Source organism: Aulonocara stuartgranti (genome assembly GCF_965226115.1).
Source record: "Aulonocara stuartgranti genome assembly, chromosome: 5".
NCBI classification, from domain to species: domain Eukaryota; kingdom Metazoa; phylum Chordata; class Actinopteri; order Cichliformes; family Cichlidae; genus Aulonocara; species Aulonocara stuartgranti.
Window position 1 is genome coordinate 27,900,827 of NC_138943.1, and position 25,834 is coordinate 27,926,660.

Here is a 25,834-nt window from a genome sequence, read left to right on the forward strand (position 1 = left end):
GTTTTTTATTGTAATATGTCCATATCTGTCATTTTTATTGTACATTATTGCAGTATATATATATATATATATATATATATATATATATATAAAAGGGGTGCAACGATACACAAAATTCACGGTTCGGTTCGATACTTTGGTGTCACGGTTCGATATTTTTTCGATACAAAAAAAATGTTCATGCCTTTTTAATTTGTCATTTATTAAAATTATAAATATATATTTTAACTCAAAAGTACAGTTTTTAAATTTAACCCTAACCCTTGTGCGTGTTTTTTATTTTGACAGCGAATGCGCACCTGCGGACCACTTATGTGCAGCCCTGGTTATTTAGCTCATCATATCGCAGCCACAGAAATTCTTTTGTCCATGAAACCATAAAGCTGCACTTTCTTTTTGCCTTATAGTCTGATTTGTCATAACTTTTCCGTTTTGTGGTAAGCTTTTCTTTGGCTGTCACTTCTTCACCCTGACCTGTCTTATTTGGCTCAGCAGAACTGAAATGCTTTTACACACGGACTCACATAAGCTCAGCAATTCTCTGCGCGATCAACCTCTCACATGTTTAAGCTTGCTGCGGGAGATTTCACTTGTCATGTTTGCATAGTAAGCTAACAATTAATAAGACGATGTCAGAGGAATTGGTGTACAAATTATCATCACTCACAGATCAGTGCTGTCGCTCTCTATACTAGGGCTGCCACAAACGATTATTTTGATAGTCGACTAGTCACCGATTATTTATGCGATTAGTCGACTAATCAGATCATCATCATCATCCAAAATAAACAAAAAGTCCTTCAAAAATAAAATGCAGCAACCATCACTGGACGTAAAACTACAGCTTATTGCACCAGCAGCATCTGCTCTTATATAACTATCATTAGCTTACAGCTTTAAGCTTTTAAGGTGCTAACTAAAAATAAAGATAAGATGATAGTTTATTCAATTTTAATGAAATTTGCAGATTGTTTCGGTAAAGTTTAATAAACTCCTTGCTATCTAAAATCTAACAGGACACCGGAGTATATTCTCCAGCATCTCACACTTCTGATAATCAGCTGTCTGCTTGACGTTTATTCAGCTGTGTAAAAACTATAACTTTAATCTCAGCCAAACCGATTTACTCAGGAACAAATAAAATACAAAAAAAAAAAAAAAAAAAAAAGCCAAACAACAACATTTTTAATTTATCTAAGTGACTCATATATATTTAACCTGAGTCGCGAAAGACGGCGGTGGGTTTGAAAACTAGCTACCGCCATTGTTGGAAACTAAGCTGGGCCGCGCTATGAATTCTGGGACACAGCTGCTTCTTCTTCTTCGGGGTTTAACGGCAGCTGGCATCCTTGTACATGCTGTGCTGCCATCTTCTGTTTCAGTCCGTTATTACACTCTTAAATCCTGCTATTATTCCTGCGTCTTTTGCGATCTTACAAAGCTTCAAACGACACGTCGACTATTAAATCAGTCGTCGACGATTTTGATAGTCGACGTAATCGTGACTAGTCGACAAATCGTGGCAGCCCTACTCTATACACAGTTCGCGCGATTGCAAAGTGAAAGCAAAAAAACAAGCGCAAATTCAAACGCGATTTCAATATGTCACATATTGACAGTGGCTCACCGATGCCAATGACATAATTACCCAGCTACATTTCCGAAAGAATGCAAAAGCATTGACATATATTTTTCCTTCCTACAAAAGCCCGACGGGCAGGGCAGAGATAGATTCTGGTAGCCCGACTGAAAAAATCGCTAGCCCCGGGACGTCGGGCTAGCGATATTGCGAGCCCTGTATCTGATTGAGGAATCACTCATCTTTGGAAAAGAGAGTTTATTACAGAGAAATGTCTCTTTCCAAAATAAAAGCTATACTATCCGCTTCTTCTGGGCTATATTCTCAGCAGCATATTAAACAGCTGTCTAAATGACTCGGCTAGCATGCTTGCTTTTTTTTGTCTGCTTCCACTTGTCTTTGCACTAGGATGATGTCGGCGTAAATGTGCAGTCATATTCGTTGTGTTCCCACTAGTGCTTTCAGGTTAATCTCGTTGAAATGACCTTAACGCCACAACACAGCAAATCTCCGTTAACGAGCTACTGCCGATAGCCCCGTGCATGGGGCTAGACGGCCAACACGTTAACGAGCTAACTGCGCTAACACACTAGTTCCCACCCATGTAATTGAGCATTGCATGGCACATCCAACATACTGTTTTACTTTAGTCCATGACTCGCTTACCTTCAGGGTCATACGTCACATGAAAACCAAAATAATTCCAAACGCCAGATCTGAATGAGAGTGGGGGAGGTCCATGTTGTAAGGGGAGCTTAACTTCTGTCTCGCTAGCTTGCCCTGCGCTCTTCCTTCTGACGATGCTGTCTGTGTTGAGCGCTCAGTGAATCTGCGTTCGACTACTCCGCCTAGGCTGCACTGTCGACCCTAAGCGGAGCAGTCGAACGCAGATTCACTGAGCGCTCAACACAGACAGCATCGTCAGAAGGAAAGTTGATAAAATAAATTACAAATTTTGTATTGTTCGATACATATGCGTACCGAACCGAAAGCACTGTATCGAACGGTTCAATATCGATACGAATATCGTTGCACCCCTAAAAAAAACACCCAGCACGCCCCTGCGGGCGGTTTATCCTTCAAGCTCGGGTCCTCTACCAGAGGCCTGGGAGCTTGAGGGTCCTGCGCAGTATCTTAGCTGTTCCCAGGACTGCGCTCTTCTGGACAGAGATCTCCGATGTTATTCCCGGGATCTGCTGGAGCCACTCGCCTAGCTTGGGAGTCACCGCACCTAGTGCTCCGATTACCACGGGGACCACCGTTACCTTCACCCTCCACATCCTCTCGAGCTCTTCTCTGAGCCCTTGGTATTTCTCCAGCTTCTCGTGTTCCTTCTTCCTGATATTGCTGCCATTCGGAACCGCTACATCGATCACTACGGCCGTCTTCTTCTGTTTGTCTACCACCACTATGTCCGGTTGGTTAGCCACCACCATTTTGTCCGTCTGTATCTGGAAGTCCCACAGGATCTTAGCTCGGTCATTCTCCACCACCCTTGGGGGCATCTCCCATTTTGACCTCGGGACTTCCAGGTTATACTCGGCACAGATGTTCCTGTACACTATGCCGGCCACTTGGTTATGGCGTTCCATGTATGCCTTGCCTGCTAGCATCTTGCACCCTGCTGTTATGTGCTGGATTGTCTCTGGGGCATCTTTACACAGCCTGCACCTGGGGTCTTGCCTGGTGTGATAGACCCCAGCCTCTATGGATCTTGTGCTCAGAGCTTGTTCTTGTGCTGCCATGATTAGTGCCTCTGTGCTGTCTTTCAGTCCAGCTTTGTCCAGCCACTGGTAGGATTTCTGGATATCAGCCACCTCCTCTATCTGCCGGTGGTACATACCGTGCAGGGGCCTGTCCTTCCATGATGGTTCCTCGTCTCCCTCCTCTTTCTTGGGTTTCTGCTGCCTGAGGTATTCACTGAGCACTCGGTCATATATATATATATATATATATATATATATATATATATATATATATATATATATATATATATATATATACTTTGACTGACCACATTTTAACCCCAGTGTGTAACATGCAATATATAAAATACACAAGGCATCCTAGGTTCAATATTTTTGTTGTAAAAATAAAAATTCAAGTATGAATTCAGAGGTTTGACGCGCACGGTCTATGGATTTTTCCCCTCCTGAAAGGTCCACACACACCCCAGGCAATCTAATACTTGTGTTACCTAGACTCCCGAGCTGAGAAAAGCGCTCCCAAAGGGGGTGTTCAGCTTACAAGCCCGAGTTTCATTACTCAGCAGTATCTTTTTTCCCCACGGCAGCTATTGACCCAAATGTTTCTTTAGGACAGTTTTCAAAGCAAAAAAAAATAAAAAAAGAAGAAAGAGTTGTTGCTTAATCCTTCAGCCATGTGCTGCTGCTGTAGAGCCTGTACTTTGCAGTTTTGGTAAAAAGAAAATCCAAAAAAAAAATCACGTGTTTGCATTATAAATAGTAGTCACAAGCTGTTTAAAAATGTAATTACTGTGAGGTTGAGGGCGAATAAAGAAGCCATTGAAAAAACCAGTGAAAAAGAAGCCAGTGAAAAAGAAGCCATTGAAAAAGCTGCATGAGGAGGTTTTTTTGGGGGGGGATTAAACACCAAGTTGTTGTGCTCTATAAAACTGCAGCATGTCATGGTTCTTTCTGCCTGCAAAATCAGTTTTTTCTTTTTGGCATTGGAATATTGTTGTTCCTGTTTTTGATAGCACATTAGCCTCCGACATGTCTCTGTGGAATACTTTCATCTGAATGTTCACTTTGGATTATTGTGTCCGTGAATGGTTTGCTCCTCATTCTCACACGAGTTCTAGGAATGTGGCCGAACAATGTGGTGTGTGGTTAAACCGGATGACCACACTTCATTGTTCTTATATTTCGAGAGTCAAGCTCTTATCAGCATGGTATTTGCACATTTGTGAGTTCAGGCCTTGCATTTCCAGCGCCTGGATGGGATGTACTATATACCAAATTTCATGGTGAGTTCCAGGATCTTTATGTTGTCTGACTGCAGTGTTTCCATGCATGAAATGAAGGAGGTTTATGTTCCTTGTCCCCAAACATAATAGATGGTACTTAAATGGTTTCACTGAGTTGCAGCGTGTTCCGGGTTTGAATCTCCTGGTTCTCATTTGTTTGGACTTTGTTTGACTTCAGCTTCTCCCGGTGTGCGTTTCCTGTAGTTGCTCCACAGTCCAAAGACATGTAAGCGTCACTAGCTGTAGGTATGGATGCGGACCCTGGGACCTAGGGCTATGGAAGGAAGAGGAGAAGTCTCTTTGTTTTTATAGAATCATTACCTTTATGTCAAAAAACAAAATTATTTCTCCTAATTGTGACCTCATATTCTTATAGTTATGACCTAGTGTATCAGAACTTTTTGTTTCATCAGGAGAGCTCGTAACAGCGATTTCGTGTCTTGTAATTATGACTTTCTGTTGCATAATATTGAAATCCTTATTTGACTTGAATGTACTATGTGACAAATAAGAGACACAATATAGTCATGCTTTTACAATGCCTTTTTAGTATTATCACTTTATAATCTTTATAAGTAGATTCTGAGTATGAATATACTAGGGGGTTAGGGTTAATACAATGAGTATTAAAAAAAGAGTTTGCAAGAAGTCAGATGTAGCTCTGGGTCCTTAGAAGAGATCAAATAAACCAGATTAAACTCAAGTGGTAATGCCAACTAGGATAACAATGTAACATAACTAACCAACTACTTAATAGACCCAAATCTAAAGTACCCAAAACTGACCTAGAAAAGCAAGAGACACAGGGGAGCTAGCAAATTATCTAATAAACGAGAAAACCCCCAATTGGTTCACTAGTGATTTGAATGCTGAATAAAAATATAAAATAGCCAGTGCACCTGCTATCCCACAGCGTACAGGAGTTGGGCGCATTTTACCGACTGTGTCCGATTCGAATGCAGAGAAGTGAACTTAGTGATCGAAGACCTGAATTTCACTGCTTTGAACTTTGAACTTCTAAGTGTCAAACATGTGGATGCAGTTGGAAGTCAGACTTTAAACACCTGTAATCACATCTATGAGTGATGCCACCAGTTCCTGGAGTACACCTGTGCTTCACTGGAGCAAAATGAAAAATGAAGCTGCTTGTGCCACGATACAGTTTTGCAGTGTTTTACGCGGTTGTCGAATTTACTGTAGAATATAATGTTGGCGGTATGTTTGTGCATTTGTTGTGTATGTCACAGCCCTTGTTCTTCCCCATAAATTCTTTATTTAAAATCGATTCATACTGTAGAGCAGCTTGCTGGTTAATACACCTTTTAAGGAAGAAAAAGGTGTTTCATCTAAACCCCCACCCCCTTTTTTGAGGAAGAGTTATTTCTGTAAGTTAATCAAGCGTAATAAATTGTTATCACCATCCTCATGAAACTGTTCATGCTCTTATTAAGACAGGACAGTAGAGAGATCAGTCATTGCCGTCTGTGTGTCTCAGTTATGCAGTAATACCAGCTTATACACATGCAGCGTATTTGTTCTTTTATCTGCAGTGTGGCTGATCTCAGATATGGAGAGGGAGGGAAGAACTCAAGGTTAATCATTTCTCAGTTCTGTTATCACAGTTCTGTCTGGGAAATGTTTGGGGAGTATTCTCTTTGTATGCACTGGATACGTTGCCTGAATGCTGGGTAAGTATATGCCCACAGTCATACTTTTTGTTAAAAACTTTGTACCATTTCTGACTTACATGTATCCACGGTGGGCTTTGATATTTTGACTATATTCACAACACCATGGCTTGTGTTGTTTTACCAAACTTTGTTTAACAGAGCTGAACAAGTCCAGTAAAGTTGTCCTTGTCGAGTCATCTTTGCTAGATTGCTACATTGCTGTGTGTTATTGTGCAAAGAAAGTGGCTTACACATGTCCCCTTTTTAGTCACTTTTCTGTTATATATAAGACAGCATAACTTTATTTATTGACAACAGTTGTTTTTTTTATCTGGGTATAGGATGTACCACATACAAAAATCGTGGAGCAAGGTGCATATCTTCGAAAGCCACTTTTCAACACTACATGGGGTCTGGGTTTTATAAGCCGGAGAAAGATTTTGCTTTGATGAGGTGGTGTTTCACCTACAGCACTGCACTAATTGAGAGTTATGGTGTAGAATCTCAGACTAACACCCTAACAGTCACACTGCTAAGGGTCACTATGTGGATATGTTTTTGCTTGTTATCTGCTGGGTGGCTTCCAACACTGCGGAACATCATTAAAAAGCAAACAGTTTGAAGTCCTTGTATAAACTGCTTCAACCAACTAAAAACGTCTTCTGAAACAAGGCGGACTCGTTTGATGCTTGAACGAGCACATTTCCCATTGCAGATATAGTCACCTCATGAATTTTGTCTTATGCCTGATGAAACTTTCAAGCGTTAGCCTTCACAGCCATTTATTGTTGAAGAAATACACCGTAAAACATAAATCATCCACTCAGGCTGGCAATAAAATTAATCACATTTATTACTTTATAGCTTCTAATTTGACCTCCTGATCAAACAGCTGATTTAATTAAAAAGTTGCAGTGATCCTTTGCGTAAAATTAGGAAGGTAAAACAAGAACAATCTGATTTGTCACACGTCTTCTTAAGAATTCAATCCACAGCTGTGGGTTTTGATACTGCTCCCTGTGATTCAGAGTCCTGCTGGCTTTCATTTGCATCCAGTCAGAGACTAATTTACTTTTCAGAAACTGTCTGAATGCAAAATGTAATTAACCTTGAAGTCAGAGAGGACTGCTATACAATATCAACTTCTATCAGTACTGCATGAATTACTTCTTTCTGGTTTTGTCTTTGGTTTGTTCAGAATCCCCAAAAAGCTTCATAAAAAGTACAGTTCTCCTTCTTCCCCTTTCACCACCGTGTAACCTGTGGTGGATAAAACTTCCTGTAATTTTTTATTTAACCCTACCAGTTTTCCACTGCCCAGCGATTGCCTGCTGCTGTTCTAGTAACCACTAGGTGGCAGACTGAGTCTTTGATCAGTCAGCTGGTCTAGCAGTAGAAAACGACATTAAAGTGTACTTTAAATCAAGACCAGTATTCCCCCTGTTGTTGAGCAACTGGGTAAAATCCCCTCAAAACTTCAAGCTGGGGGTAACATTTCACACTTTTGCAAGCCAGGAAGCCAGTTTGCTTTCTGGCTTGCAAAGATGTTCTGCATGTCCGTACAAAGAGGTCATTTCCTTTTCAGCACGTTTCACTTAGTTTTCGGTTCCTCCTCATCCTCGTTGTGAAATGTGTCCCGTCTCCTTTCCATATACACAACGTATCTCACGTGATATAACATGGCCTTCTCATTTAAGGTCGCTGAAACGTGAACATGGACGAACAAAAGGATGATCAGATTGACCAAGATGACAGCACTAACAACTCTGAAAAGGAGGTTAGTCAGATTAAGGCACTGATTCTTACGTACTTCTTTGTGTTGTTCTGGCATGAAAAATGTTATAATATAGACAATCATGTCTTTGCTTTATGGAGGAACAGCCCTGCCCTAATAGTACTATATAGACCTCTGGTTTCCCTGTTATTTGGCTACTATGTCATACATTAACCCGTTATGTTATCCGTGGACATTACACAGCTGTGAAGATACTGCACCTCAGTAAATATGTAAATATGTACTGAAACACACACATTTCAAGCTTTTCCCCTAAAACCTGCTGCTGAAACTTGGAACCCCACTTTTTGATCTAAAATGACATCAGCTTTAGTGGTAACCTTCTTCAGATAAAAACTAAAATTATGTTGCAATATAATCTGTCAGTGGATCTGCATATTTCATTACTTATTTTTTGGCCAGTCCACTTCTGCAGAAACAGTGTTATGTCTAAAATACATAGATTTGTGTGAGCTTTGAGGGAGTTTGCATATTCTCATTGTGCGTATGTGGGTTCTCCCTGGGTACTCTGGCTTCCTCCCACAGTCCACATTGGATTAGATTCATTGGCAGTTCTAAATTGTCTGTAGGTGTTGATGTGAGTGTGAATGGTTCTTGTCTTTGTGTTAGCTCTACAATGGACCGGCAGTCTTTCTAGGGTGTTCCCCGCTTTTCACCCTATGACAGCTGAGAGCCTTAATCGGATAAACAGAAGACACTGGATGGATGGAAATGTGCTTTAGGATAAACAGAATTTAATTGGTCCTTTTCTTTTATGTTTTGCTGGGTGTTAATTTTTCTTATTTTCTGACAAGTACTCAAATCGCACAAATTTGTGTGTTTGCTTGTTACTGAGGACAGTGGATGTCAAATGCTGTATAGGTCTCAAAGCCACTTGGGGAAACTTTGTCATTTGTGTATTGTTGTATTTATGAAAAGAAAAAAAAATTAGTCTTGTTGGAATTTGCGCCCAACTCTTCACATATGCTACAAAGTGATTGTCACACTGAGCCCCTGATTGAGAACATAGTTTAGGCTGTAAGTACCTGGAAGTAACTCATCAGCTCCATTGTTAGTACAACTCCCTCACGCACATATGTCTGTTTCAAAGTTTGCAAGATTAAACTTTAAGGGGCTCTAGAGAATCCATTACCAAACAAAGGAAATGCATGGAAAGACACGTGAAAACAACTCTCAGCGTCACTGGGACATATTTTTTAAGGGACTGTGGGAAAGATGCTACTATCAGTGAGTTTTTAACCTTTAAAAATATGAGATATCAATTTCCCCTATATGACACTACTCTCTGGGTTTTAAGGCGATTGCTTGAGATTTTACTCTTTATTAAAAATATATAAGGATGACTTATACATGCGTATTCAAGGCTCGCAGTAGCCTTATGTATTCTGTTTCAGCTTCATCTCCTTTAACTGTGATGTAGTTTCCTTTACTTTGACTTCATTTTATCAGATAGCATTGTGGATCAAATGTAATTTCAAATGATATCCAGAATATCCTTCCCCTCTCCTCTCCCCACACCCCACCCCTTTAGCTTATCATTATGAGCTGGAATCACAACTTTTCCTTCCTTTCCTCCTCCTAAAGCTTTATCTACAGTCTACTACTCATTTTCTTCAGCTTTAATCACTGGCTCCTCATAGCTCTGCTGCATCTTATCCTCATGGACTTGATAACAATACTGTGCATTCAGTTTTTTGGCTCGTCTTTGCAGTCTATTGGTCCAAGGTATAGGTTGGTACTTCATAGAAAAGCTTATCATCCTTCACTTAATGCTGTATGATGTTTTAAAATATGTTTGTTGCTATAAAACAAATTAATTACACTTACAAAATGTGCACTTAAACCACACACTGGATCTTGGTGAATAAAATATTCAAGTTGAACACAGTGATTGGCACACATTGTGTTACTTCGTTTCGTCAGTGGAAATGAAAAATCGTCAAACCTTTGACGACTGCATTTGAAAACACACCAAAAATCAGAGTTAAAAATTGAAAACACATGCTGATACAACTTGTGTCATAATATGTGGCTCACTAGTGCATATGTTGTCTGTATACACTCCCAACAACAGCCTGATAAGATGACAGCTGGTGTCCTTGGGGTTCTCCTCCTGTTAGACCTGGAAAAGGCTGTTAGTGAACTCTGTGAAGCTATTTGGTGTCTTTGGATGCACTGACTCAGATTGTTCCAGAGATCCCCAATTTGATTCAGGTTTTGGGAAAGTGAGAGCCAGTCAGTGGTATCAGTGCGTTAATCAACCAGTAACCTGTACACTCTGGCCACAGTTGGCTGGAAATTGTCTTGAATTAGGAGAACCCAGGACTCATTGTACCAGCGTAAGGCCGGACGGTGAATCTGAGGTTTTCATCCCCATGCATAACAGCTGTCAGGGTACTGGTACTAACACATGGAGATCTGTGTGATCCTCCAAGGTTATGCTTACTTTGATCACTCAAGTTAAATGATATTGCAGGTAGCATAATGATTGGTACGCCATCTCCAGACTCTTTCCCATCTGTCACATCTGCTCAATGTGAGCCCGTTGTCATCTGTGAATAGAACAGGGTGCTAATGGCAGACCTGCCAGTTCTGGGGTTTCTCTGGCAAATGCCAATCAAGCTGAATGACACTAGTTTGAACACAGGCCTCATTACAGGAAGTCAGGCCCTCATGTCATGCTCAAGGACTCTGATTATCATAATTTGGTCAGAAACATGCAGAAGTAGCCCACTGGAGGTCTTTTTGTGGTATTCTGGCAGTGCTTCTTCTGTTCCTCCTACACAGAGGAGCAGATCCTGGTGCTGTGCTGATGATGGTTCCACGACCCGTCTCCTGGGATCTCCTTTACATTTTTGAGACTGTTCTGTGAGACACGGCAAACATCTTGCAGTGGCATGTATAAATGTGTCATCCTTGAGGAGCTGGACTTCTTGTGCAACCCAGGCTGCCGGAACGGTTTCAAGACACTAACAGAAAGCAAAGAGAAGAAAGAGATAAATCACCTAATAAGGATAAAGAAAGAGCCATAGATGATTGTTACCAAGTATAAAGTCGTTCCCTTTTTGGAGGTTGTGTTGTTGTTGTCTCTTCAGTGCCTCTGCTGTTGCCACTAGACTTCTCCAGTGGTTTATAGCAACATGTAATAGCAAACACCTAGATTACCCCAGTATAGTCCCCCGAGGATGATTCCTAACATTCCTGATCATTATTTAACCCTTTCTCTCCCGTAAACCTATACCCAATAGAAACTCATGGTCTTCTATAACTCGTTTACTTAATATTTTGCACAACCTTCTGATGGAGAGCGTAGCACCTTGCCAAGAGGATACTCATAAAGCAAGTATGCAATACAATCTGCTAATCAAGTTTCTTCTTCTAATGGAAAATGGTTTCAATTTAATGATGTTATCTCCTTTCATCATGTGCTACACTGAGGGCAAACCTTTATGATTTTAACCCCTTTATTGCATTTATTGAATTTCTATCCTTCTCTTTTGTATTGAAGTTTTTAATGAGCTTCTTTCAGGTCATCACAGTTTTAGCCTTGATATGGTTTATTTCCTATTCCCATCCTCCTTTGTCATTTTCAGTAATAATATATCACGTTGTCATAAGAAATATATTTCACACAGTGTTGACTTTGCGCTAAAATGAAACAATTGACAAAATAAAAACAAAGCATGGATTTAAGAAGCTGTTTTCTTAGCATTGATGCCCAGAGTAACACAACTCACCCAGGGTTGAATTCCCTTGACTGAATCTGCCCTTGGCATTGATCAACACCAATGTGGAAAGGACTGCATGACTAGCATAATGTGTTCATGTGTGCTCTCTCGTTAGCAGTCACTTACAGCCTGCCTGTTGTGTGCCGCCTTCTTTGGCTCCCTGGGCTCATCTTTCCTTTATGGCTACAACCTCTCTGTGGTCAACGCTCCTGCTCTGGTGAGTCAAACACTTGTTCTCAGCCTTTTTGCAGGGAACCACAAGTGATTTTGTATGTTTTCTTTGTGCGGTAATTAAAATTTTAGTACTCATCCATAAATATTGAATGGCAGTGCTAAAACCAGCTTCTAATAAAGGTACAATTGACAGAACTGTAGCTCTGCAGATACAGAGACCCCCCCCCCCATTAAGAAGAAATTGTTCAAAATGAACACAGTATATCGGACTCATAGACACTGTTGTAGTCAGGCTTATCCCCAGTACAGTGACCATTTACAGGTATTATACCGATACATAATACCTTTAGGTATACTTTTTATATATAGGTATTATTTCCATGTGATTGCAGGACAGTCCCAGGGGAGTGTCCTGCCAGATTAATGGTTTCACAGTTTGTTTGGGCAGCTGAGAGCAGGGGAGCCTAAACCTCCAGACCAAATACATATACTTATATTAAATATACTGTACATTACATTTTGGACAGGACTGAAAATCAGTGGCAATAGGTCTGATGAAAAAGTTGATCCATCATGCAGTATCATCTGGAAAGCATGTGACTGGCAGCAGCTTCATTTTTCAGTGGCCCGGTGGCGCCAGTGTCCGGCAGCCTCGCCTCTGTCAGTGCGCCCCAGGGTGGCTGTGGCTACAATGTAGCTTGCCATCACCAGTGTGTGAATGTGTGTGTGAATGGGTGGATGACTGGATATGTAAAGCACTTTGGGGTCCTTAGGGACTAGTAAAGCGCTATATAAATACAGGCCATTTACCATTTACCATTCATTTTTCAGTATGACATCGATCCCAAACACACTGCCAATGCACTAAAAGCATACTTGGATAGAAAAATACACAGTGCAATACAATGAGTCACGAGTCTTCTTCGAGCTTGAACCTCAACAGCATTGAAGCAGTAAAGGTGGTCATACCAAATACTGACTTTCTAGCTTTTGTATGAAATGTATGGACTCTGTTTTTGCATTATATAATGTGTTTCTATGTATTTTTCAGTACTACAACTATTTCAAATTTTCCAGCAAAAAATATAAAGAAATGAGGGGTTGCTTTTGCAAAGTAATGTGTATCCGAAAAATACAACATGTGCAGCCAATGTTCTTGTAAGTTTACATTACATCTTCTTTGACTGGTGAAACAGAAACTGCATTTTTGAGTTCTGTACAAGTTCAATTATGTGGTGCCACTCGAATGGGAAACGTGTTTCAGAGGTCATGCTTTCCAATCAGGCTGTTTGTTTGTTCAGAGGTAATTAGGTGTCTCACAGGTTATATAATTAGTGTTCAAGCGCCACGACCTTCAGCTCTGCAGTTACACCTACACTAACAACTAATACTGCAGAAAACACAAAAAACATGATTTTATTTTTCATCGTAGTACAATTCCCAAGCTCAGATTAAGGAGCTGTAGTTTAGAAAGCTGATAAAAAGTGAATTCAGTCTACTTTATATTTTAAATTAAGCTTGAAAATAGATGATTGACCTTATATGGGAAGATTCATATGATGCATAATATAATATTATGCATTAAGCATAATATTATGTTTTACAGTGTACTTTCTGACAGTTCAGTGTAATTTCACATTTTGATACTGCTCTTAACAGTGTCCATATTTTAAAATAAATTTGAAAATAGATGATTGACCTTATATGGGAAGATTTTAACAGAACAGATTCATATGATGTATTTCTCAGTGTGCCTTCAGTAGATTATGAGTCCTCCAAACAAGCTTGAAAACAATATATAGGGGGTGGTAGTTGTACGCTTACCAAGAGCCTGCATATTTTGTCACAGTACCTCTCAAAAATAAGAGGCGCAAAAATGATAGCACAGTTTATGAACAATGCATTCTTTGTCTAAACAATGACAATAAGTTTCCCACTGTTTTTTATTTCAGAATGTAAAGTTTTGAAATGTTGTTTTCTTGTCAAGGACATCATGTTATTATGTTCTCTAGGACCTACTATCCAAGTGGATTATTCTTTAAATGCTGTACATGTATGATCTTCTACAAATCCTCCAAATTTCTTAGTGGCAGGCTATAACTGAAATTGCTTTGCTTTCATTAAAAAACATTATGGGCACCCTGGGTTTAGGCTGTGTGAGACTTTGTAACAGGCTGGTTTTATTTGCATCTTAAGGGCTTCATTCCTAATGTTTCTAATTGTTCACTTCTCTATACTTGGTAGAACTCAACAAAACACAGCCTACATACTATTAAGGCTTTCCTTTTTAACAATTTGTTCAGAAATGTGATGATTTTATTTTATATTTTAAATTTATTTCACCGTTATTTGTACAAATGAACCTCACTGAGACACGGGTTCTCATTTTCAAGCGACCTACTGATTACTGCATGGAATTAGTAGGGTGTAAAATGCACTTAACAAAAAATAAATAAAAGAAAATTGAGAAGTAATTAAAAAAAAACAAGCAAACAAAAATTAACCTTCCAGATCTTCTTTGCACACAGTTCCACTCTGCACAACCCCAAAATCTGTTGCCTGGATATTTTGTTTTCTGCTTGGCTTAGCAAACTTAAAAGTCCCACCTACTGTTTAATCTGTATTTTGCAGCTAATTCTCCAGTTTACGTCGTTGTTGAGCCATTGCTTTTTTGTTTACTCCCCTTTATAGAATCTGCCCACCAGAAGCACCAGCTGATCATTTATGCAGCGCTGGCTCTCCTCCACCTCAGTAGGGCTCACCACTTCTCCTGCTGTCTTTACAAAAGCCGAACAGAATAAACCAACAAAAACGTTGAGTTGAATTAGGATAACACAACAGGAGGAATGTTACAGACAGAGTTCTCACTACATTTCAAAAAAGACCGAGTCGATCTCTTTAATAGTTCACTAAAGCCACAATCGTTTCTACACGCGGCACAAAAACCTATAAATGAACATTCAGCTTTCTCCACGCACAGCAGGGCCACCCCCAGCAGCGAGCTATCTTCAAATGTGGGCAAAGGAATATTATATGAAGTGTTAAAAATTCATTTCCATTGAACTCTAATAGGTTGAGCTATTGAGGTATCAGACATTAGATATGCAAGTAGACCACAAACCTCATCTTAGAGGAGAAGCATCAAAGTAGGGGCAAAAAACTATTTGCTACTCTTCATTCCACTCCCAGACAATGTCAAGATGATGGGAATTTACTCATTAATAATGTATAACTACCGTCATTTTCTGTAGACATCAAATTTACCCTGCTAAAGAAATCTTCACAAAGACATTTTCTTGGAGTTAACTGGGTGCACCAGTAACATCTTTGAATTAATGTGCATGATAGTGGCATGGCATTAATCTCCCCTCGACACAACACCTGTTATAAAAATGAAGGAGTCTTAATCATTATTTATGCAAACATTTCTTACGACAGCTTGACATTAACTGAGACAACATAACAACAGATCGACTCATGAACGGCTTCACTCTGATAGAAAACCAGTGAGTGTAAAATATTATATAGCCATGTCAAACAGATGTTGCCATGGTACAAAATCTAAAAATATTGATTGTGTTTTGTGGCTGTGATGCTGGTGAGAAATAACTGTTGAACACATGAATAACTGAACTCGGTGGATGTTTGCAGGGAGTGATGTGATGATGATGTGAAGTAATATCTTTGGTAATTATTAGGGGTGCAACGATACACAAAATTCACGGTTCGGTTCGGTTCGATACTTTGGTGTCACGGTTCGATATTTTTTCGATACAAAAAAAATGTTCATGCCTTTTTAATTTGTCATTTATTAAAATTATAAATATATATTTTAACTCAAAAGTACAGTTTTTAAATTTAACCCTAACCCTTGTGCGTGTTTTTTATTTTGACAGCGAATGCGCACCTGCGGACCACTTATGTGCAGCCCCGGTTATTTAGCTCATCATATTGCAGCCACAGAAATTCTTTTGTCCATGAAACCATAAAGCTGCACTTTCTTTTTGCCTTATAGTCTGATTTGTCATAACTTCTCCGTTTTGTGGTAAGCTTTTCTTTGGCTGTCACTTCTTCACCCTGACCTGTCTTATTTGGCTCAGCAGAACTGAAATGCTTTTACACGCGCACTCACATAAGCTCAGCGATTCTCTGCGCAATCAACCTCTCACATGTTTAAGCTTGCTGCGGGAGATTTCACTTGTCATGTTTGCATAGTAAGCTAACAATTAATAAGACGATGTCAGAGGAATTGGTGCACAAAATATCATCACTCACAGATCAGTGCTGTCGCTCTCTATACACAGTTCGCACGATTGCAAAGTGAAAGCAAAAAAACAAGCGCAAATTCAAACGCGATTTCAATATGTCACATATTGACAGTGGCTCACCGATGCCAATGACATAATTACCCAGCTACATTTCTGAAAGAATGCAAAAGCATTGACATATATTTTTCCTACAATAGCCCGACGGGCAGGGAAGAGATAGATTTTGGTAGCCCGACTGAAAAAATCGCTAGCCCCGGGACGTCGGGCTAGCGATATTGCGAGCCCTGTATCTGATTGAGGAATCACTCATCTTTGGAAAAGAGAGTTTATTACAGAGAAATGGCTCTTTCCAAAATAAAAGCTATACTATCCGCTTCTTCTGGGCTATATTCTCAGCAGCATAAGGAGAATCATGTGCTAACAGCTGTCTAAATGACTCGGCTAAAGTTAGTAGCATGCTTGTTGTTTTTGTCTTTGCACTAGGATGATGTCGGCGTAAATGTGCAGTCATATTCGTTGTGTTCCCACTAGTGCTTTCAGGTTAATCTCATTGAAATGACCTTAATGCCACAACACGGCAAATCTCTGTTAACGAGCTACCGCCGATAGCCCCGTGCATGGGGCTAGACGGCCAACACGTTAACGAGCTAACTGCGCTAACACACTAGTTCCCACCCATGTAATTGAGCATTGCATGGCACATCCAACATACTGTTTTACTTTAGTCCATGACTCGCTTACCTTCAGGGTCATACGTCACATGAAAACCAAAATAATTCCAAACGCCAGATCTGAATGAGGGTGGGGGGGGGGGGGGTGTGTCCATGTTGCAAGGAAAGCTTAACTTCTGTCTTGCTAGCTTGCCCTGCGCTCTTCCTTCTGACTATGCTGTCTGTGTTGAGCGCTCAGTGGATCTGCGCTCGACAGTGCAGCCTAGGCGGAGTAGTCGAACGCAGATTCACTGAGCGCTCAACACAGACAGCATCGTCAGAAGGAAAGTTGATAAAATAAATTACAAATGTTGTATTGTTCATACATATGCGTACCGAACCGAAAGCACTGTATCGAACGGTTCAATATCGATACGAATATCGTTGCACCCCTAGTAATTATTTATCTATAGCACGTGACTTGGCTGATCTTTTTTTTTTTTTTTTTTTTTTGTCTTTAAATGACATCAGAAACAGCAGTATGCGACATTACGTGATGGCAGAGCTTCAGTTCATCCTTTGTCATTTTTTTTTTTTTTTAATAAATAGGACAGGGGGAATGAATGAGAGAGAGAGGGGGAGAGAAAGAAAGAAAACCAAAGAGGAGAAGAGACGGTGAGAAGGGGGGGGAAGAGAGAGAAAAAAAAAAAAGAACTCCTGGGTCACCTGTATGGAGAAAAAAAAAAAAAAAAAAAAACAAACAAAAAAAACAAACAGAGGAGACAGCAAACAACAAAGAGCAACATAATAACAGAGAAAACAAAGCACCATCACAATAAACTAGCTAGTCATAGATATCAATATTTACTAAATAATAAACGATATTGTGCAGCACGCAAGATAGACAGCGCACAGTGTGCTTTGAGGCAGCAGCCAAGAAAGCTTTAGTCCGCGTCTGTGAATACCCATGTGTGCATACCTGTGTGGATCAGCATGCTTGCATTCCAAAGGTTTCTCCATGTAATGATCTGCTAGGGAGTGTGGGGGGGCCACAGCCCCGTCCTCCAGGGTGTGAAGCGGGTATGGAGGAGATCAAAACTCCAGACATCCAGAGGCCCCCAGAACACAAGAGACCATGGAAGACCAACAGAGGGGCAGCCGCGCCACTGTCCCAGTAAGAGCTGAGGAGAGTCCCAGATGAGGGCTCGCCCAGCAGCCGCGGAGCAGAAGTCAGGGGGAGTTGCAGTGACGCGCCCGTGAGCTCCGCCGGCCCCCAGCTGCGCCTGAGTGACCGAGCCCTAGGCCGAGAGGCCGGGGGCACCCCACCTCCAAAGGGGCCCGAGCGAGCCCCAGGCCCCAGGCCCCGACAAGCGGCCGCCAAGGAGTGAGCCGGTGTGTACCCGGACGCCCACCCCCAGACACAAAGAACCACCAACACACCGACACCTGAGGGAGTCCGCCACCGGCAGGGGAAGTGGTGGTGGGTGGAGATAGGCCTCCAAACCTTGGAGGACCTGAGGTGTCCCCAGAGAGGTGGCGTCTGATACCCAACCTGACATATAGACACAGACATACAGGCACACACAGACACAAACATCCATTCCCACCCTCATGCTCTCATATGCACTCACTCCACACTCAACCAACGTGGAGACAGACATAAAGAGACGCTGTACACACAATCACACTCCCCAAGCGTACTCTACAAACCGGGTCTAGGTACCCTTGCCCCTGGAGGGGGGAATTGCACCCAGACCCAGGTGGTGTTACCCTTTTCCCTGCGGTGGGGAGAGGCAGACCACCCCGACTCCGCAGAAGCAGGGAGGCCCCACACCCCAGACCGCAGTCGGACGGCCAACTCCTCCTACTAGCCCTCCCGCTCCAGCAGGCCGCAGAGAATGGGGGTGGGAGAAGACTCCAAACCTCCCTCCACCCGCTCATTGTAGTGTTGATGCATATGTGTTCTAAGGTGCAATTAAAACCCAGGAGGGCATGGAGCTACCTGCCAAGGAGCAGCAGGTAAGCGCATAGTCCCTCCTGCTAACCCTCAATGACTAAGTGTATTTAAAATTGAGAGGTGGGCAACGACGTCAGGGGTGAGGTATACACCCTGATGGTGATTTGGACTCCGTGATTGTGCCCACCCCCAAGATCCTATATGTATGTGTAATGAGAGTGTGAATAATGTGAATGTCTAAGTTGTGGGATAAAATTGAGGCAGAGGCAGCCAGAAGGGGACGGGGGGGGGGGTAGCCTCCTCTGCACCCTGGTGACATACCCCCACTCCAAGGCCCTGCATGTGTGGGTGGTTGTGGAGGAGCGGGAAGAGGGAGGCAGCTGGAGATGGGGAGGGAAGGAAGGGAGGGGCAGGTAACCCCTCCCTGGGGCCAGCTCCCCCGCTGACCCCAGTAGGCACTCCCACCCTCCGCGACCCGCCAGGGAAGGGGGGTCCAGGCCCATCAGACCGGGGCCCAGTGCAGTAGCGCCCCCCGGCTCCACAGAGCCCTGGACAGTCCACCCAACCCCACCACAGAGAAAACTGCACCCACCCCACCAACCACACATCTTCCAGACTACATAAGACGGTAAACGCCCAGGCTGAGATCTTCCTCCACCTCTCCTGTATCTCCCCCTCCTGCAGAGAGTTCCTGAAGAGAAGAAAGCTCCTGCAAGATGTGACCATCCCCCCCACCAGTTGAAGAGCCCCCCAGGCGGCTCGACGCACCGGCGGCACCCTGCTCCAGGGCCGGGCCCCCATGCACCCACCCGCCCACAACCCCGGCAACACACCAACCAGGACCCAAGCCCCCGAGGCCCGGCCCGGGCCCCAGCCCAGAGACGGAGCGCCCCCAGAACCTCACGCCCATCCCGGACCCACCCAGGGGCAGCCAGGTTGCCAGGTCAGTAACCCACGTCCGTCAGCACAGACCCTCCCCTAGCCCCGCTGCACGCAGCCGCGAGGAAACAGTCACCTGAGAGCCAACAGAGCCCTCAACCGGACGTGACCGCTACCCCGGGTTGAGCCCCCCAAGGAAGATGCCTCCGGGGAACCCCCCGACGCCCTAAGCCTGTCCCTACCCCCTCACCAATCACAACAGTGAAGGCGGGACCAAACTATGACCCCCCACCCCCACTAGGTGATGGAGCTGATAAAAGGGGCCCAGAGCAATTGATCTAATGTGGTGGCAGAGGCTGTGTCAAGACTAATGTAATCTAATAGATAATTTCTATATTGGTTAGAATTAAGATTATTTTTATTTTTCCAGTTCATGAGGACTGTTTTCTTGGCTATGCATAGGGCGGTGAAGATCATATGGGCTATATTCTTTTCTGAAGTGATATTATCTAAGCTGCCCAACAAACACACTAAGGGGGAAGTTGGAATGTTACATTTCAGACACTTTGATAAGTCTTCACATATCTCGCGCCAAAACTTTTGCACTGGTGGACAGAACCAAAGAGCGTGGATGTAATTGTCTGGTGTATTGCCTTGACAGTGTGAGCAGTTGTTGGAAGATGTAAAGCCCATCTTGAACATCCGATGACCTGTATAGTGCACTCTATGAAGTATTTTGTATTGTATTAATTGCAGACTGGGATTTTTAATTAATTTAAAAGTTTTTAAGCAAATCTGAGACCAGAAGTTTTGGTCTAGGTTGACTGATAAATCTGCTTCCCACTTTGCAGTAGGAAGGGATATTGATTCATCTAATTTAGAAAGTGTTCTGTATATTTTAGATAATAATTTGGGGGATTTAAGAGTAAGAAAATGTGCCGCACTTAGTGGTGTTTGTAATTCAACTTGACTGAGGTTAAATTTCTTTTTTACTATGGATTTAATTTGTTGATATTCTAAAAACCTTGTCTTGTTGATCCCATATTGTTCAACTAGTCTGTCAAATGGAATAAATTCTGTTCCCTCTAATATATGTTCTAAGTATTTAATTCCTTTACAACTCCATTCTGGGAAATTAATCATATTATTGTTTTGTAATATGTCAGGGTTATTCCAGATAGGTGTACGTTTGCATGGGATTAATGAAGACTCCGTTATTTTTAGAAACTCCCACCATGCTGTTAGAGAAAAGCTGATGTTGATACTTTTAAAGCATTCATGTCTTTTGATGTTTGAGCTAATAAATGGTAGGTCTGAAATCTCTAGATCCTTGCATAGTGCCTGTTCAACATCTAGCCAGGGCTCAACTAAGAAGGTATGTTTTAACCATTCTGAGATGAACTGAAGCCTGTTGGCTAAGAAGTATTGGTGAAAATTAGGCAGATCTAATCCTCCTCTATCCTTGGTTCTTTGTAGCGTTTTTAAGCTAATACGCGGGGGTTTATCTTTCCAAAGGAATTTGGAAATATATGAATCCAGAGATCTGAACCAATCTTGTGATGGTTTGTTAGGGATCATCAAAAATAAGTAATTTATTTTTGGCAAGATCATCATTTTTATAGTGGCGACCCTTCCCATGAGTGATATGGGTAAAGATTTCCATCTAGTCAGATCGCCTTCTACTTTCTTTAGAAGTGGGATGTGGTTTAGTTTAGTTAAGTCTGAAAGCTTAGGAGAGACATTAATACCTAAATATTTAATATTTCCGGATTGCAGTGGGGCAGAGGAAGAATTATGGAAGGAGCAGTTAATGGGGAGAACTGTAGATTTTGGCCAGTTAATTGAATAATCTGAAACTCTTGAAAACCAGTTTATTAAAGTAATTACCTCAGAGAGGTTGGTTTGTGTGTTTTGCAGAAAAAGCAACACATCATCCGCATAGAGACTGATTTTATGTTCTATGTTCTTACATTTTATGCCCTTAATTGTTGTAGCCTGTCTAAATGCTGCTGCTAGAGGTTCGATAAAAATTGCAAAAAGTGAGGGGGAGAGTGGGCATCCCTGTCTGGTGCCCCTCAGGAGACAGAAGCTGGAGGATATCTGGTCATTTGTTCTGATACGAGCCGTTGGGGAATTGTATAATATTCTTATCCAGTTTATGAAAGAGTTTCCAAAACCAAATTTGTGTAAAGTTGCGAATAAAAATTTCCAATTAACTCTGTCAAATGCTTTTTCTGCATCTAGAGATAATATTATGGCTTCGATGTTTTTATCGTATGAGTAGTCTATTAAATTAAGTAATCTACGAGTGTTTGTTGAGGAGTGCCGACCTTTTATGAAACCAGTTTGGTCAGGATGAATTAAGAGGGGGGTCATTTTCTCTAATCTCTTTGAGAGAGCTTTGCAGATTATTTTAAGGTCTACATTTAAAAGAGAAATTGGACGATAGCTTGAGGGAAATAAAGGGTCTTTGCCTGGTTTTAGCAGGAGACTAATGTTGGCAGAATTCATATTTGGTGGTAGTCTGCCCTTTTCCTCGATTTCCTGCAACATGCTGTGGAATACTGGTGCCAAAATTGTCCAGAATTCTTTGTAGAATTCTGCAGGGAAGCCGTCTGGACCTGGAGCCTTATTATTGGGCATACTTATCAGGGCTTCCTGGAGTTCACTTGGCGTCAGTGGCGAATCCAGTTCCATTGCTTGACTGTCTAGTAATTTTGGAAGAGTTACGTTGTCAAGAAACAGATCAATTTCATTTTTAGATGGGTTTATTTGTGGTGAGTATAAAGTTTCATAGAAATCCCTAAAAATGTTGTTTATTCTTCCAGGATCATATATTGTGTTCCCCGATAAATCTTTAGCAGCACATATAGTTGTTTTTTCTTTATTTATTTTTAGCTGGTTAGCTAGAAATCGACCTGATTTGTTACTGTGTTCAAAATTCTGCAAGCGAAGTCTTTGTATAAGGAATTGTGTTTTTTTATTAATAGTTTCATTTAATTCTAGTTTTGTTTTGCATATTTTGTTCAATGTTTCCTGATCTTGGTAGGACGCGTAGGCTTCTTCTAGTGATTTGATGTTTTTTTCTAATTCCTGAATATTTTTGTTTTCTTCTTTCTTTTTGTGTGATGAGAAAGAAATTATTTTACCTCTCATCACAGCTTTCCCTGCTTCCCATAGAACAGAAGCAGATATTCCTTGGCTGATCTTCAGTAAAAGTAGCGATAAGGGTGATGAAAGCCCTGTAGAAACTGGTGTAACCTGTAACCCCCCCCCTTTTCCTAGCGATAGAATTGTTTTCAGCAAATTTGAAGTGACATCAAAGGTCATTTTTCAGTCTTAAGTTAAGCAAAGCCGGCAATCATGCTCGTGATACATGATGCTTACAATGAGTAGCTCCTAAGCCAAAGCAAGCAATGACAGCAACTGTGTGACCACTGCCCTTCCTGACAGTGCTGAAGACAGGGAGGGCTTCAGCTTTGGTTTAACAGGAATTCAGTCGCAGTTGTTAAATGAAAGATCAAAAAGCTATAAGGCCCTTTGCTTTCTATGCAACCGACGTCTTCACGCTCAATGAAGACACTTTAGAATTCTCGTGGGTTGATACAAGTGCCGTAATAATTTAATGCGACGCATTCACTGACTCATTGTAGCCTGTGCTTCAACTTCTTAATGAAGTCACTCAGTTTGTTGCTATTACGCTATTTGCTATTTTTTAAAGTAAAGTTATACAAAACGTCAGACACTGTCTGTAAAAAGAATGCTATCGTGATGCTCCAGTCAAACTATCCAAATCTCAAACTTTTGATGTGATGATTGATTAGGTGTTTTACACGTCATTTATTCATTTTATTGGATACAAGGAGTCAATCAATCACGTATATGAACACATGAACAAATTTTAGATCGCATTAGGGCAGGTAGGTCAGAGAGAGATAAGAGTGTTTCACGTGTGACAAACCTGAATACAGATGCAAAGAATAAACAATTCTTTTATGAAATCTGGAGCTATTCAATAAACATCCAGGGCCGCCCAGGGCTAATGACATGCCTGCATTAAGCCTGCTGAAATTAATTTATTTGCATATTGTGGAGACCAGATATAAAATCTTACCAATATTATTACTGGTATTAAAGCAAAATGTTTTCAGATCATATTGTTTAACAATCATTTCCTGGTAGTCCTTTTCTCCAGGCAAAGTTTAGGTCATAAAGTCAGATTGGAAATGTAAAAACACACTCATGATACATATGATATTCAGTAAACATGTGTTGGGGGTTTCTAGGTTTACATTTAAACTTTTTAAATATCAATGTTTTTTGTTTGTTTTCACCATTTATCCATATGAATAACACATTTAAAACATCTCTTTGTGTTCCTTTTGTATTGCAGTACATTAAAGCTTTCTACAATAAGACATGGATTGAGAGATATGGGGAGCCTATTTCAGCGGAGACGGTGACCCTCCTCTGGTCCGTCACAGTGTCCATATTTTCTATTGGAGGCCTTTTTGGAGCCCTGTCTGCCACGTTAATCATCAAAGTACTGGGCAGGTGAGAACACTGTTATGTGCTTACAATATCACTGGTAAGAAGTTTGCTTTTATATCCTTCACTCATCAGGGAATGGCGAACAGCAGTCATTTTGGTGCAAACGATTATGTTATGAGTGAATATGAACAACACTGTAGATCCTTTGGCTTCCTTTGTTGTGGGGAGCGGTCTCTCTGGATCGAGCTTGTTCTGGTGAATCCCACAAATGCTTGGTCGGATTGAAATCAAGGGACCGCAGGATAACACTGTGCTGCACAAACACAAGAAAGGGGAATTTTTGAAGTGTGGTGTGCTGCTGTTAGCAAGGGAAGAAAGAAACCACTAACCACTTGATCTGCAACAGTGCTTAGGCAGGTGGTAAATGACCTTGTTTGTGCACGAACTGTTGGCTTCTCAGTATGATGTTAATTTAACAAAATGATCCAACAAAATCATTGTGGTTTTAACACTGTGGCTCACCTCTCCAGCTGTGACTAAATAACAGTGATGTTAAATACAAACACAGACCCTTAAAGTGTACAAGTGTTATTTTTGTTCCTCGTGTCTCCCTTTTGGTACAAGGCTCCGTTAGACAACCAGTTCCTTTAAGTACAATAATGAATAATTTTAAATCTACTCTGTAGCAATCTCACTGTTGTCTTTAGCCTCCATTTACAATGATCAAGTACCAGTAAGTTTTTGTAATGGATTTAAGACATAAAAGACTGTCAGTGCACTGACTCCAAGGACATAAAAGGTATTGGTCTTTACTGACTTGCACTGGTTTGACAGCCTATATACTGCATGATGAGATCCAATCTCACAGCCAGCGTGATGCATTTAGCTTTAACTTTTGATCACCTATGTGTTGGACTGCAGAGCCACATGTCCTACTATCCTCAAGGGACACGTTCAGGCACTAACAAAATCACCTCAGGGCTATGAAATGATACGTCTTCTAAAGAATCTGTTATCCACTAATGACAAGAGTGTCACAGAGAGACTTATGAAGCTTTTACTCAGAGTCATTTCAGACAATTAAGATACCCTTGAGGTTCACCTTGGATTTCTCAGGTTGCGATCCTCACTGTGTTAATTAGGTTGAAGCGTATAATTCATTTTCCCTCCACATTCCCTGCTAGACGTGTGGGTCAGCTGGAAGTTTTACACAGAGTTTCGGAAAGGTTGAAATTCAGATGTCAGGGACAAGAGTTGAATATATATGTTAACTTAATGAGGACTCATGGAGCAATTGAAATGAAACACACTTCAAAGTATGCCAGGGAAGCCGAGGTAGGTTTAGTTTAAAAAAAAAAATCAGTAGAGGTGTGTGGACATTTCACCACAGACATGAAAAGAGATTAATAAACATTTGTGGTCAACTGCACTGCTACATAAATGAGTGTATTTAAATTTTAGATTTAAATGTAGATTTAGACACAGCAAGAGAGAAAAGCCTTCATCTCAGAAACAAAACACGGCTGATTATCATGCTGCTGGTGTTGTGTGACTGATGTTGAAATACAAATGCTATAACTTACGAAATGTGCTGCTCTGAGAGCCTCAGTGGCGTTGTTAAGCATCTCACTTCAAAGATAGCAAAAATCAATAG

At 41.3% G+C, this 25,834-nt stretch overlaps 2 protein-coding genes across 6 annotated transcripts in view; one reads left to right on the top strand and one right to left on the bottom strand.

Moving 5' to 3' along the window:
- idh3b (isocitrate dehydrogenase (NAD(+)) 3 non-catalytic subunit beta) overlaps positions 1–2,376 on the bottom strand; it is a 29,340-nt gene extending 26,964 nt beyond the window's left edge. The window contains exon 1 of the mRNA XM_082533228.1: positions 2,246–2,376. The gene's annotated coding sequence lies outside the window, so the exon portion shown is untranslated. The remainder of the gene's footprint in view (positions 1–2,245) is intronic.
- slc2a9l2 (solute carrier family 2 member 9, like 2) overlaps positions 1–25,834 on the top strand; it is a 104,759-nt gene that overhangs the window by 676 nt on the left and 78,249 nt on the right. Inside the window, exons 1-5 of one of the 5 annotated variants that reach the window (XM_082533226.1) lie at positions 4,199–4,568; positions 6,119–6,256; positions 7,936–8,015; positions 11,880–11,978; positions 24,083–24,243. In XM_082533226.1, the coding sequence (XP_082389352.1) occupies positions 7,953–8,015; positions 11,880–11,978; positions 24,083–24,243 (323 nt within the window). In that variant the 5' untranslated portion in view covers positions 4,199–4,568; positions 6,119–6,256; positions 7,936–7,952. Of the gene's footprint in view, positions 1–4,198; positions 4,569–6,118; positions 6,257–7,935; positions 8,016–11,876; positions 11,979–24,082; positions 24,244–25,834 lie in introns of those variants that run through there. The other 4 variants (XM_082533222.1, XM_082533223.1, XM_082533225.1 and 1 more) reach the window with 4 other exon arrangements.